At 40.0% G+C, this 14829-nt stretch overlaps 1 protein-coding gene across 9 annotated transcripts in view; it reads left to right on the forward strand.

Moving 5' to 3' along the window:
- SORCS3 (sortilin related VPS10 domain containing receptor 3) overlaps window positions 1-14829 on the forward strand; it is a 590282-nt gene that overhangs the window by 307547 nt on the left and 267906 nt on the right. For all 9 annotated transcript variants that reach the window (XM_042908251.1, XM_042908252.1, XM_042908255.1 and 6 more), the window contains one exon: window positions 5129-5287. In XM_042908251.1, the coding sequence (XP_042764185.1) occupies window positions 5129-5287 (159 nt within the window). The remainder of the gene's footprint in view (window positions 1-5128; window positions 5288-14829) is intronic.

Genomic DNA, 14829 nt, shown 5'->3' on the forward strand with positions numbered 1-14829 from the left:
TACCCTGGGTGATTTAAAGATGAAGGTTAATGTTTATTTAGCAGTTATGGGCCTGTGCTAAGCTCTTGGAATCATTATCTCATGTAATCCTCTCAACAGCATTGTGAGTTAGATATGATTATTATCTCCTTTTATTTTAAGAATTTATTTATTTATTTATTTATTTAGAGAGCAATGTATTTATTTAGAGCAGCAAGAGAGAATCTCAAGTAGGCTCCACACCGAGCATGGAGCCCAAGGTGGGACTAGATCCCACAACCGCGAAATCATGAGCTAAAATCAAGAGTCTGATGCTTAACTGACTGAGCTGCATAGGCGCCCCTATCTCCTGTTAACAGATGAGGTAAAGACTTGGAAAAATTGAGTAATATCCTCATGTTTACATGCAAAGTAGTAGAATGAGAATCTGAACTCAAACCACCTGTCCCCAGAGCCTATACTAATAATAACTCTGCTAAACCATAGTTGAAATACCCTTTTCCCCTTCCAGTACACACATACACCCACTGCAGATCTTATGTTAGGACAAGCTGGATAAAAAATCAAAGCAAAAAGGAAGCAAAAGCAAAATAAAACAAAACAAAAATCTCCAAGGGAAGCTCTTCTCTGCTCATATTGTCAAAATCTCACAAATGCAGAGCTCACAGACATTGATTTTTACACCTCTATACCTGTAATTAAAAATTAAGGGGCAAGGGTTTTACATTTCTTGATTTCAGTAGTATTGTAGCTTGGCCAAGAATCACATGCCTAGTTCAGAAATTCAGGCTGCAGACATATTTAATTTGGGTACATTTTTTTAAAACTCTAACTTTAAATATTTTAAGAAAAGGTGTGCACCTTCCAAGCTGGCACATTCCTCACCACTCCTTGTCTTGCTTTTTTTTTTTTTTTTTTGCTTCACTCACTTATTTTACCTGATTTTGCCCTCTTATGCATTTGTGCTTGAAATCCTTGCTTAGCAGTAAAAATTTGGGTGGATATGGCATGATTTTCTTTACATATGTCATACATTAATATACAATACCCATATTTTACCTTGAGTCAACTTCTGGCGAGGTATTTGCTCTCACATTATATTTATGTTACTATTATGGTCTCCTTTTTCTTCTTCCTCTTCTTCTTCCTCTTTCCCTTCTTTTTCTCCTCCTCCTCCTCCTCCGCCTCCTCTGCACTGACATATATTTCCTCTTTGTATTTCTACTCATTTAATTCTTCTTGGCTTCTTGGCCAGAGGTGGATATGAGTCACAGGAAGAAAAGGGCTTTCTTGAAGCTACATTGTTTGTTTGTTTGTTTGTTTGTTTGTTTGTTTTGGTGACTTTCGTAGAGATGCTTAAGAAAAGGATGAATGAAGACTTGCTCCTCTGACTTCTGCTCTTCCACTGATAAAGATACTAACTTGCTGTGGTTTCAAGGTCCAGGAACGTGTTAGTATTGGGTGCAGGTGGTGGCATTTGAGCCGATCAGAGGAGGCAGTGGGAAAGTTGCTTTCCTCCTCTGAGCCTCTGTTTCCTTATCAATGCAACTGATGATACTTTTGTCACTTGACTTGTGTGAGATTTTGATAAAGTATCTGGTAGTGTGGCCAGTGCAGACTTGAAATCCAGAACATACAGGGTTCTGTTTCCCTTCATCTCCTTCTTCTCAGAGGCTAGGACTGAATACAGACACTGGCAGTGATATCAAAGTATATGAAAGGGATTCTGATGAGAATGTCAGAGAAAGGTTGCAATAAAAATGTACACCTGCCAGTAAAAGCTCTCTAAGACCACCACACGGTGTCAATGTGCCTTATATATGAATTCATTAGTGGATGTGTGTGCATCCATATATGAAGCATCAATGTATGTGTGAGGGTGTATGTGTACATATATATGCAGTGTTTACGGATTAATGTGTGTATGTGTACATGTGTGTGCACCTATATATGCAGCATTGATGTGTGAGTGTGCATGTGCACACATACATGCAGCATTTGTGTATGGGTTGATGTGTGTGTGCATGTGTGTATGTGTGTGTGCCCATACGTATGTAGCATTGATGTATGTGTGAACCGGTATGTGTGCACATATATGCAGCGTTTGTGTGTGGATGTGTGTTTATGTGTGTGTGTGTGTGTGTGTGTGTGTGTGTGTGTGTGTGTGCACATGTGCCCAGAAGGAAACTGCTAGGGGAAGAGAATACATTGCACTAGATATTTGATGGTAACCATTATTCAGTACATAGTAACTCATGGTATATAAAATAAAGTCCATCTATGATGTTGGTCTTATCTTCTAATTAAAATCATAGGCATGAAGCTTTTTTATACCTGCATAAAATAAGCAGTTTAATTTCTCTGCACCAGGGGAAAAATGATTTCATTGCCTGTTATGTAGCCCATCAGCACATGGTGGGAGCAGGGCAGGGCTGCGATGAAAGCCTCATTCTTCCTCAGTGTTTGTCCTCTTAGACTTTGTGAGGAGGATAGATATGTCCTCTGAGGTTTCCTCAAGGGCAGCAGAGGGGTGCTTTTCTCAGTTGCCCCTCCCCCTTCATAGCCCCAAGGGCAGAGACTCTCTTCTGTCTATGAAAAACCCATCTCAGATCATTTCCCCTGGATTATTCATATAGGAATGGAAAAAATATTATACAGCATCCATTCCCTAAAAATTTGCTGATAACTAGTAATAACTTATTTGAATGAAGCCAAAGCAAATATTTGGGGAAAAGAAAGTAAGCTTGTCTTGGAAGCTGTAAAGGAATAAAAGAGGAAAAGGACTATGAATCTTAGCAGCTGAAGGGATTGAATCTATTTTAAAGCTTACTTTGTAATAGTGATATGTACTATAAGTAGCATTTAAAAAATCCTGCCATTAATAGTTTTATTTGATGAGGTATGGGTATGGGTTTTGGCTTTATTTTGTACTCTGGGCCCTGTGGTTCAGACCGTGGTAAGAAGTAGCCCTAACAACTGGTGAAACTATAGCCAAAGGCAGGAAAATCTGTAAGAGGAAATAAACCCGTTTGCTCATTCAGTCACTCAGCAAACATTAGGAACTCAAAGAAGCTAGGTGTAGCTGGATAATAAAGGTCAAAAGGGCTATGCTGCTGCTGCTGAAGCCAGAGACATAAGCAGGGGAGAGTTTGTCAGGCTATTTTAAGGATTTTAGGATATATGGGAAGATCAGTGATAAGTCATCGAATGGTTTTAAGTAGGGAAATGTCAGAAGCAAATAAGTTTTATATAGTACAATTATTGGGGTCACAGTGTACAAAGTAGATTGCTGGGGGGTGGGGGGTGGGCAGGGCTATGTGACATCAGTGAGGTTGTCTAGAAGGTCTTACAGTGATGCAGTGCAGAAATTATCACATTTTGGGCTAAGGCAGTTATAATGGGCAAAGAGAGAGAGAGAGAAGACTAGATCTGATTTTAGAGTTAATTAGTAGGTAAAATATACAGGGTTCAAACACAAGTTAATGTTAGGAGGTGAGTAGAAAAGCAGAGTCAAGGCTGAATCTTGGGTTTTTGGCTTTATACTGAATCATTGGTAGAAACAGTAACTGAGTCAGGACACAGTGGGAGATGGGTAGGGCTGGGAGGAGGTACAGTGTGAGGAATGTTGAATTTGAGGTGTTTGTGGACCTTCAGACAGAGAAATCTGCCAGGAAGCTGAGGCTGAGACGAGAGGAGACCTCAGGTTGAGATTTAATTTATGACTTGTCCCCAGAAAGATAGCAATAATAATAATAAAAAAAAAAAAGCTTGGAAGAAGTCCCTGAGGAACGGTATGTTGAATAAAAACCCTCAACTGAGGGTTGAGGAGTGGTTATATTATAAATTTTTTTTTAACGTTTATTCATTTCTGACAGAGAGAAAGGGAGTGTGAGCGGGGGAGAGGCAGAGAGAGAGGGAGACAGAATCCGAAGCAGGCTCCAGGCTCTGAGCTGTCAGCAACAGAGCCCAATGAGGGGCTCGAACTCATGAACTGTGAGATCATGACCTGAGCCAAAGTCAGAGGCTCAACCAGCTAAGCCACCCAGGCGCCCCAAGGAGTGGTCATATTATAGAGATCAGAGAAAGTTGAGTATTCAAAACAGATGAAAAGGAAGGCTAGATGAGTGTGATGTGACGGAAGCCCTGGAAGAGAACGCTTCAGGGAGGATGGAATTGCCGTGGTATCAAAGACTGTTAGGAGTTCCATGATGGGAAAGGTCTGAGTGTCTAAATGTCTGTTGGATTAAATACTGGAAAGTCAGTCACACGTGCAGTGAGGCCAATGTCACTGAGGTACTGTAAGTAGAAGTCAAAGTGCGCTGATTGGAGGGAGCTTTTACATACATACTGGAAGATAAATAATAATTATAGCTATCCCTTGTCAAGACTATGTGTTCAAGGCCATTTTGGCTTCTTGTGATACTCAATTATTGTTGTGGCAACTGAGGCCTCTAGAGTTAAGTAGGTTTCCAAGTGACCCATTGTGAACAGAGAAGTGTTGAGTTTGAATCTGCTCCTTCTGATGCCAAAGTGTTTTTAGTCTATACCATTCTGTCCATCTGGCTTGGGGAAGACACACTTTCCTGAGCAGCAGTCTTTGCCCCAGGGGCCTTTGGGGATAGGTGCTTTGGAAAATCTCGAAAACAAAGGGATCATTGAGACCACTTAAGTCAATTAAATCACTGAAACAATTCCTTCAGAAAGAACAAAACAAACAGTGGGATAATCAGGGGATCCTTTTCATGATTAAAGGGCAGTAAGAACAATAGCATGATGAAGAGTGACAGGAATTGAGGGAGGGGGAGGGAGGAAGAGAAATTTGTGACGGTCTCAAGGTCAGGGGACAGAGGACCATAAGAATATGCTCCCACTACTTAAAGGCTGGACATCAAAAATGAAAGTACTTATAAGATGGACATCACAAAACAAAGCCTCATTTGTATGCAGACCTAACCATGCACAATATTCCAGCTCCCTTCAGCAATGAAGGACTAAATCAGGGGGGAAATGCCAATATTTCATAGAGAGACCCACGTGCCCCTTCCTGTGCTGTGATATGCAAGTACAGATGACTTTATATTTATGCTTTAATTTCTTGTAGTAGTTCTCTTATGCTAACTCTGTCAGTATTTTCTCCCCTCTCCTTTAGATCATGCTTCTTAGTGATCCTGAAATGGAGAGCAGCTTACTGATCAGCTCAGATGAGGGGGCCACCTATCAGAAGTACCGGCTCACCTTCTACATCCAGAGTCTGCTCTTCCATCCCAAGCAGGAAGACTGGGTGCTGGCCTACAGTCTGGATCAAAAGGTGAACAAACACTGTTTTTATTTGCATCTTGTCACCCAAGTACCACCTGGGGAAAAACGCTTGTTTACTCAGTCCAAATTTTGGAAGGGATTCAATGACATTTCATCATCCATCTGGGTTGATTTTGTCTGCAGCAACGAACTTTCTTTTCTACTCTTCAGTATCAAAATATGCAGGCAGGTGCATTTCACGTATTGGCAGTGCTGTTTATCATTTCATAGGCTGAAGATGATTTTCTCTATAATTTTACTCATTTGACCTTTAAAACAACCCTGTGAAGTAAGTAGGGAATGTGTATTCATAATAATTTGCTGGTGACTATAGTAAACAAAGGTGCAGAAGGGCTGAGGTGTTTGTTGAAGCCTGCCGAGCTAGTCATTGGAAGAGCCGGAGCTCAAATGCGTATTGTCAGATTCCAAGTCTAGGGCGTATTCCAGCATACCATGTGGTGTTGATTTGGTAAAATGTGAATATACCATTGCTTGTAGTTTAGCAAAGGAAGGGAAGTCCCAAACATGCCCATTTTGTTGTTTTCTATAAGTGCCTTCAAGATATAATGACTCGATACATCCTCCTCTTCAAGCTCGAGATCCATTTACCCATCTGTGTACTTGACCTTGACTCTCATGTGTCTCGGATGCCTCTTGATTCAACATATTCCAAAAATGAACTTTGCTCTCCCTCCAACATAGCTGGTTTCTCTTCCAGTGTTCCCTAATTGTATCCATTTGTTGGCAAAAGGTAGAAACCTGGGAGTTATCCTTCATACTTCCTTGTTGCAAACCTAGTGTCTGTAATCTGTCACTCTTATCTCTATCTCTTAATTCCATGGACCCTTCGATTACCACCACCACTCAAACATGGGTTATATCTGTCCTTTGAGCTGTGATCAGAGCCTCTTCCAGTGTGTTTACACTATAACCTGAACAACCTATTTTCCAAATGTAGATCTTAGGATTTCATCATTTTCTCATTGCTCACAGAAAAAAGACTGAAGTCCTTTGCAGGATCTGTTAAGATTTCCTTAGCTGGTCCCTCCTCTGTCTTGACTCAAGGTTATCACTTTCCCTTGAATGGCTTTCTTTCAGTTTGTCACCCCAGCTGTTTCCCTGGCTCCATTTCCTGGGCCTGGAATCTTTTTCCCCGAAATCAACTTTGTCACTGTCAGATCTCAGTTCTAGCATCACTTTCTCAGGACCTCTTCCCTAAACTCCCTGACAAAGTTAAATGCTCCTTGGTGTTGTTTCCCATAACGCTGTATACCCCCCTTCAGAATGCCTGTCACTGTTGAAATTTTACATTGATTTATGCGATGTCAGGATTATCTATATTCCTCACTAGACTATAAGCTCCAGGAGGGCAGGGCCAGGTTTGGTTTTACTCTCTGATTTAACACCAGTGCTGACACAGTGCCTGGTACTTAATAAGTGCTCAGTAATTTTTGTGAGGTGAACAAATTAGTGGATAAATGCATAAATGCTATGGTAATGAGCCTGCTATAACTGATCAACTTACACTTAAGAGACTTTAGACTATGCTTCTTTGTATTGCCTTAGTACAGAACCTAGGTACAACACTTGATGACAAACTGTTATGTAACAATGTTGTGAAATCAATCAGTGAAAGAAAATAGATAATTGTAAGCACTGTCTAGCGGAGAGATATCTACAGATTAACCTTAACTGAAATAGCTTTTTCTGTTCTCTCTTAAATCCTGAAACAGTTGCTTCTCTGTATATATTTAAATATGGGATTGTAAATATGAGTGTGTGTGTGTGTGTGTGAGAGAGAGAGGGAGAGAGAGATGTCAGCACCTTTAAACAATAATTTCAACATAACCTTTATATGTCTCATTAATGGAGCCTCATGGTGGGTTCCAGGTGCTTAATGCAATCCCCTAAGGACACCCATATGACATTTGCAGAGCAAAAGCCACTGCAAATACATTTCTTTCATGGCATCGAGTGGATATTGTATGAAAGACTTAGCCAAATGTCAGGTAGTCTGTGAGTTTAGATGCTTAGTGTTGCTAGGAATTTCGAAGCTGTATTGAAAAAAAAGATAATTTATTTGGCTTTGTTAAAGGCTGGATAGTAATTTATCTAGATGATGCTCAGAAATCCGAAACTATGTTTTTATTTATACAGAGACAAACTAGATTAGACCTCTCATGCCAAAAGATTAATAAACCAAGTGCAGTGTGCCTTGTGTGTATCTAGAAGGAATATCCTTTAACTCCCATCTCCATAGCGCTGCGAACATCTGGGCCATTGCTCAGGAAGTACTCTTGTGGATATAATGTGTTCAAAATACTTTCAGGCTTGGTGGCTGCTTTTTCACTTAGTAAAAATATTTGGAAATGTGGCAGTGGGTGTTGATGGATTTTCCTAATCACGCTGCACATTTCTGGATGTATTATTCCTTAGGTACTCTTTCTTGTTGACATCTTTTGCATAAAGTGGCTGGATGTTCTTCAGGCCCATAAAGTTTCTAACTGGTACCCTGCCATTCTTTTAAATAAATGGTGTGAGGAGGCAGATGATGCCCCTGGCAACATTTGCAGAGCTGGCATAAAACATGTAGCCTCAGTCATCCAGGGTGCAGAAGAGTTTTTCTTTATTTTGGAATAATTTATTGGTTTAGAGTCAAGGACAGTGATGCTATGCAGCAGCGGATGAAGAGGCAAGGGGAGTTGAGATTGATATACAAATGTCTTACTTCAGACTGGAGCCTTCTGTGATGTGCATGCATTGAGGCAGCTGGTTTCTTCTAGAGAAAATGAAAAGTGTTAGTATTAAGGTAACTGCAGCATCAAAGGGAGATGTTTGTGGTGAGGATTGAATCGATGTTTTCATTATTGTGCCTTTGATGAAATGCACTGGCAATTTCTTTAGAATCGGTAAGGCTATCTCGTTACGTTGTATGTATTACAAAAGACCTAATTGAATGATATTTTAAAGGGACAATATCCAGTTGCTTCACCTTCCAAATTGCTACCTCAAAGCTGCAGGAGACTTGCCAGGAGATCTCATTCAGTAAAGGCACTGCAGGAGAATTAAGGAAATACCTTCCGGATAGGACAAAATTGTAGCTAGAAATTGAGACATGAATATAACAACATGTTAGTTGAGATGCTGGATGGTAGGTTGTGAGCCAGCTAGGAAATGTTGTACTACGAACTGTACTGGTTCAAGGCCAGGTTGTGGGAGATCACCCACTTCCAAAGTTGCAAAGGGGTGGCGAGGTAGCGACAAATGCACCTTGTACTTGACCCTGTACATGGGCCATGACTCTCAAATTTTGATGTGTCATGATGTAGCAGTTATTTCTGTTTCCTGTTCAGCTGGACCTGGACTTTTGACCAATTTCTTCCGTTCTGGCCATCCCAGGAGCTTCCCAGTTCCTGTGGCAGCTCTTCTTTTGCCCCACAGACAAAAGAAGAGATGACTTTATAAGAATCTCATGATTAAAAAACAACCAGCAAACATGATAGGTTATGGCTGATTAAATTGGAATAATAAGAGAACAGCTACTCTCTCCTCCCCTCACCTCCCCTCCCCTCCCCAGTATTTCCTCTCCTCCCCTCCCCTCCTCTCCTCTCCCCTCCCCTCCTCTCCTCTCCCCTCCCCTCCCCTCCCCTCCTCTCTCCTCTCCTCTCTCCTCTCCTCCCCTCTCCTTTCCTCCCCTCTCCCCTCCCTTCTCCCCTCCCCTCTCCTCTCCCCTCCCCTCTCCCCTCCCTTTTCCCCTCCCCTCCCCAAATCAAAGCCCTAGAATGTCTTTTGAGGGCTATGTATTTATGAGTCAGGATTCTCTTTTGTTTCCACCAGGCTATGTCCTCATTGACAACTGAAACTACATTGTGATGTTTTGGATTAGCTGGAGGGCTCAATAATATTATTAAAACAGATTTAAAAAAAAGACTTCAAGACAGGTTTTGAGGATATTGCAGCCCTCTGAATGGATAGATGTTCTCATTGCTGTAGAAATCTGGATTTTTAAACATTCCTCATTTTGACAAGAGACTTGGTGTAGTTTTTTGTTGTTGTTGTTTGTTTTGTTTTGTTTTTAATGGGCACATGCTCATGTATTTACAGATGCATATATCCTGGCACAGGGGTCTTCCACAAGAGACAGAATTGAAAACAGCTATTTTTTTTCTGTGGGAGAGGCAGAGTTACACAACTCTCTATTATCATTTATCTACTTGGCAAAATGAAACATTAACAAATACAACTGGCTTTGGAGACCAGAGATGAGGAGCTCCATGGGATTTCAGACTCTGTTGTTTTTCAGACACTTCTGAGCTAGACTGGTCTAGAATTGCCAGTCATTTCCATTTAAAAACCACTTTCTGAAACACTAGCACACATAATGCAGGCTTGCTGTTACAGTAGTTGGGGGGTGTGGACTGCTATGTTTTTTTTTTGTTTGTTTGTTTTGGGTTTTTTTTTTTTTTTGATCACCTGCTACCAGACAAGTTCAATAGTAGCTGACAGATTGACAAGCTGGCTGAGGAGCTGATGCAGTTTTGGTCATGGTCACTGGCAAAACAGAGTCCACAGTTGAAGAGGTGATGGTTGTTCCATGCAGGCTTTACTGGTTGGTGGACTCTATCTGGGGCTGCATGAACAGGGCACTGGTGAATTAGAGCATCTGGTGTGTGGAGGAACTGAAAATTCAAAAAGGAAGTTTAAACCTGTATTTCTGGAATGCTGGATACAAATGATGCTGTTCCTTTCATTTGTATTCTCCTGTAAACCCTTAGATTAGAAATGTAATTGTATTCAGAGCTCCAGGATTAGCAGGTGATGACAACTTTCCTCAGTAACCATTGGCAGAAAAAGGCTTTATATCTCCCCACCTGGTGGGGATAAAGCTGCTGGGGATTAACTAGGGATGACCATGGTTTTGAAGCGTATCCTCCAGGGAACGAGAGTACTACTGAAGGGCACCTTCTATTTCAAGAAAAACATTGCAATTTCATTAGGTCTCTTCCATGCCTATAAAACCATTTGTGTATCATTTAAGAGAACAACAGTCCAGAGTTCCACTCACCTATGGCAAGCTGATCGTGTTCTTTGAGATATCTTGTGGATATAGTGGGGAGGTGCTGTCTCCATCGCCATAGAAACACCAGTTTCCATGAGGCTACTTTCATGTAGGTGAAAACAAAACAGTGGACCAAGAATGGCCCTATTTTTTTTTTTATTAAGAAGATGGAACAACCTGTGTGTTATTCAAATATTACCACTAATCTATCTGAACTGAGATCTGAATGACACAACTGGTTGAGTGTACAATATTAACTTGCATCCGGTGAGGGTCACATAGTAAAAATCTCTACCCATGGCAACTTTGCTCATGAGAACATTAGCTCAAAAGAACAATATACCATAAAATTATGGATCTCATGTCCTTTGTCTTCCCAAACCTGCTTTTCTGTATCAAGTTCCAGAGTTTCTGTGCGTTGCCTCTACATTCTAGGTGTCCATTTTGGTAAGCTGACACATTTCTGTCAGGGAAGAGAACATGAATATTTGCCAAAATAATTGATGGGAGATGCAGCATATATGTGTATTAAGTAGGGTACTCAGGGACCTTTTCCCAATGTCTTCCCAAAGAAGTTCTGCTCTCATGGTAGAAGTTCAGCCAAGACAGTATCTCGGCAAAGGAGGTGACTGCAGCCACAGGTGGGAAGGAGGTGGAGCAGCTCACAGCCTTCTCTGGATTCTTCCACCCATTTCCTGTATGCAGTGACCATGTCTTCATGCACGCACTGGTCACACTGCTGCCTAGTGTCCCCAACTCTGACCCTTTGCCTAATTCTGACCCTAGGTCTCCAGTATTCGAGTTGGACTCAGGAATTCTTTAGCTTGCCCCTTCCTTGGCAAGTCTCTCTAGACTTAGGAACTTATCTACCTGACCTGACCATACCTTCTATCCTGCTTCCATTCTCTGCCGCCATCTTGACCAGTCATACTGGTATGACAGTGCCTGGCCTTTCATTCATTCATTCATTCATTTATTTATTTATTTATTTATTTATTTATTTATTTTTAATTATTTTTAAATGTATTTATTGTTTAATTTACATCTAGGTGAGCATATAGTGCAACAATGATTTCAGGAGTAGATTCCTTAATGCCCCTTGCCCATAGTCCACCCCCCCCCCCACTCCAGCAACCTTCTGTTTCTTCTCTATATTTAAGAGTCTCTTACATTTTGTCCCCTTCCTTGTTTTTCTATTCTTTTTGCTGCCCTTCCCTGATGTTCATCTGTTTAGTATCTTAAATTCCTCTTACGAGTGAAGTCATATGATCTTGTCTTTCTCCAATTTCACTTAGCTTAATACCCTCTAGTTCTATCCATGTAGTTGCAAATGGCAAGATTTCATTCTTTTTAATTGCTGAGTAATACTCCACTGTATGTACATACGTACATACGTACATACGTATGTACGTGTATGTGTGTGTATATATATGTATATATACACACATATATATATATACATATACATATATATGTGTGTATATATATGTGTGTGTATATATATACACACATATATATATATATACACACACATACACGTACATACACACACACACACACACACACACACACACACCACATCTTCTTTATCCATTCATCTGTCGATGGACATTTGGGCTCTTTCCATACTTTGGCTATTGTTGCTAGCGCTGCTATAAACATTGGGATGCATGTGCCCCTTTGAAACAGCACACCTGCATCCCTTGGGTAAATATCTAGTAGTGAAATTGCTGGGTCATAGGGTAGTTCTATTTTTAATTTTTTCAGGAACCTCCATACTGTTTTCCGGAGTGGCTGCATCAGTTTGCATTCCCACCAGCAGGGCAAAAGAGATCCTCTTTCTCCTCATCCTCGCCAACATCTGTTGTTGCCTGAGTTGTTAATGTTAGCCATTCTGACAGGTGTGCGGTGATATCTCACTGTGGTTTTGATTTGTATTTCTCTGATGATAAGTGATGTTGAACATTTTTTCATGTGTCGGCCATCTGGATGTCTTCTTTGGAGAAGTGTCTATTCATGTCTTTTGCCCATTTCTTCACTGGATTATTTGTTTTTTGGGTGTTGAGTTTGATAAGTTCTTTGTAGATTTTGGATACTAACCCTTTGTCTGATATGTCATTTGCAAATATCTTCTCCCATTCTCTCAGTTGCCTTTTAGTTTTGCTGATTGTTTTCTCTGCTGTGATGAAGCTTTCTATTTTGATGAGGTCCCAATAGTTCATTTTTGCTTTTGTTTCCCTTTCCTCCAGAGACATATTGAGTAAGAAGTTGCTGTGGTCAAGGTCAAAGAGGCTGATCCCTGCTTTCTCCTCGAGGATTTTGATGGCTTCCTGTCTTACATTTAGGTCTTTCATCAATTTTGAGTTATTTTTGTGTATGCACCTGGCCTTTTAAAGTCAGAGTCAGTCTTGGGGTTCCTGGGTAGCTCAGTTGGTTAAGTGTCCAACTTCAGCTCAAGTCATGATATTGCAGTTTGTGAGTTTGGGCCCCATGTCTGTGCTCACAGCTCAGAGCCTGGAGCCTGCTTCAGATTCTGTGTCTCCTTCTCTCTCTGCCCCTTGCCCACTCACATTCTGTCTCTCTTTCACTCTCTCTCTCAAAAATAAATAAACATTAAAAGAATTAAAGTCAGAGTCAATCTTTAATCCTTTTCACTCAAGTTATAGCATATATTGGAAAGTTTACATCTCATGAGCTTGATGAATTTTCATAAACTGAATTCACCTATGAAACTAGCACCCTGATTAAGGAGCACATGACTGGCTTTCCAGAATCCCCCTTGTGCTCTGTGCAATCATTATGTTCCACCCCCAGTGGGGTCACCATCGATCAGGGTTGTTTTTAATGTCATGCAGATGATTTCTGGATAAGGTGGTGAGGGAATAGACACAGATAAATTCCTTGGAAGGAAAGTTAGAAGACAGCAGGTGAGGGAAGTGATAGAGAAGGAGAATTTAAAAAACTTAAACTTTAAACCAAAGGCAATAATTCATTGATATTGAATGAGCCTGATCCATCCAGAGCATTTGTAAGGAAACTTTCAAAAAATGCCCATTTACAATTAATTTCACAGGTTTCATTTTTAAAAATGTGTGTCTTTCTATGCCATAAGAACAATACCCTGTGTTGGCAAAGTTGTGATGAAACCCATATTCTGACATGATATTGATGGTCATGTGAATGAGTTTGCCTTCCTGGAAGACATCTTGGTGATGTGTATCAGAAGATGTACACGTATTCATAATTATAATCCAATGATTAACTTATTCCAGTTCTGAGACTACCAAGAGAATAACACTAAATACCACAAAAGCTTTAGGTATGATGGTTTATCAAAGTCATTCATAATGGGGAAAACTGCATGGAAACTCATTCAATGGCCAACATTAAGAGACTTTACATCATGGTCCATACATTTGACAGAATATTACACAGCCATCAAAATGGTGGTTCTGATGGCCATGTAGCAGCATGGATATGCATTAATTCGTATTTAATACGTCTACATTTCAAATGAATTCATATACATATGCATTCATGCGTAAGAAATGTTAAGTAAAGTTGTGTTATTTGAATGCAGATAGGCAAAAGATAAAATAAGATAAAGGGAAGAAGAAAGGAAGCAAAGAGGGAGGGAAGAAAAATTTTTAAAGGAAGGAAGGAAATATTCCCAAATATTTCCTGGGATCTCTCAAGATGATGGAATTCTGTTTTCCATGCCGTTTGTCTTTTAAATTTTCCATTATTTTGTTAGATTACTTTTATAATTAAAAAAATTTTTTGAAGCTATTCTTAAATAGCTTATGTTAAGTCCTAGTTCTAAAGCAGTGCTCTTAAGAAACATTTTAGGTGTGAAAATGGTCATTTTAGATAAAATATTTCAAATCATTATTTAAATACCTTTTGAAGAGGCAGGGTGGTGTAGAGGAAAATTTCCTTGAACTAGGAGTACATTGAGTCTAAGGTTTCTCTTTTCTTCAGCTTTGTTTTTCACTCTGGTCCCTTTTAAACTGTGAAACTCTAGAAATTATGTTTTTTCTCCTAACAAAAAGTATACTCTTGTTGGATATAACCTCAATCTATATTATTTACAACTCAGTGATAGATATAGGTCTTATTATTTAGAAGCATCCACTATAGATAGATGTTAAGGAAGTGATTTATTCTGGTAGTTTTTCAGATGAATTTTGTGACTATACCCGAAAATTGAATTAGTGTTTGGTTATTTGATTTGACAGCTGTAATGGAAACAAATACTCTGGAGCCAAGGGGTGTAGACATATGCAGTGAATTAAGGTTTGTGCTGAGTAACTCTTACACGTCCATGCTGTGTTATTTAATATTGGACATATAGGTTCTTCTCAGAAATGGAGATATATGTCTTTAAATATCTTCTGTGTATGGGCAGTGACAGGTGCTTTTATGTACATTGTATTGAATTCTCATAGGAGTCTGCAAGGTGGATAGTGTTATTTCCAAGTTATAGGTAAGCG

This window comes from Panthera leo, chromosome D2 (assembly GCF_018350215.1).
Source record: "Panthera leo isolate Ple1 chromosome D2, P.leo_Ple1_pat1.1, whole genome shotgun sequence".
NCBI classification, from domain to species: Eukaryota; Metazoa; Chordata; class Mammalia; order Carnivora; family Felidae; genus Panthera; species Panthera leo.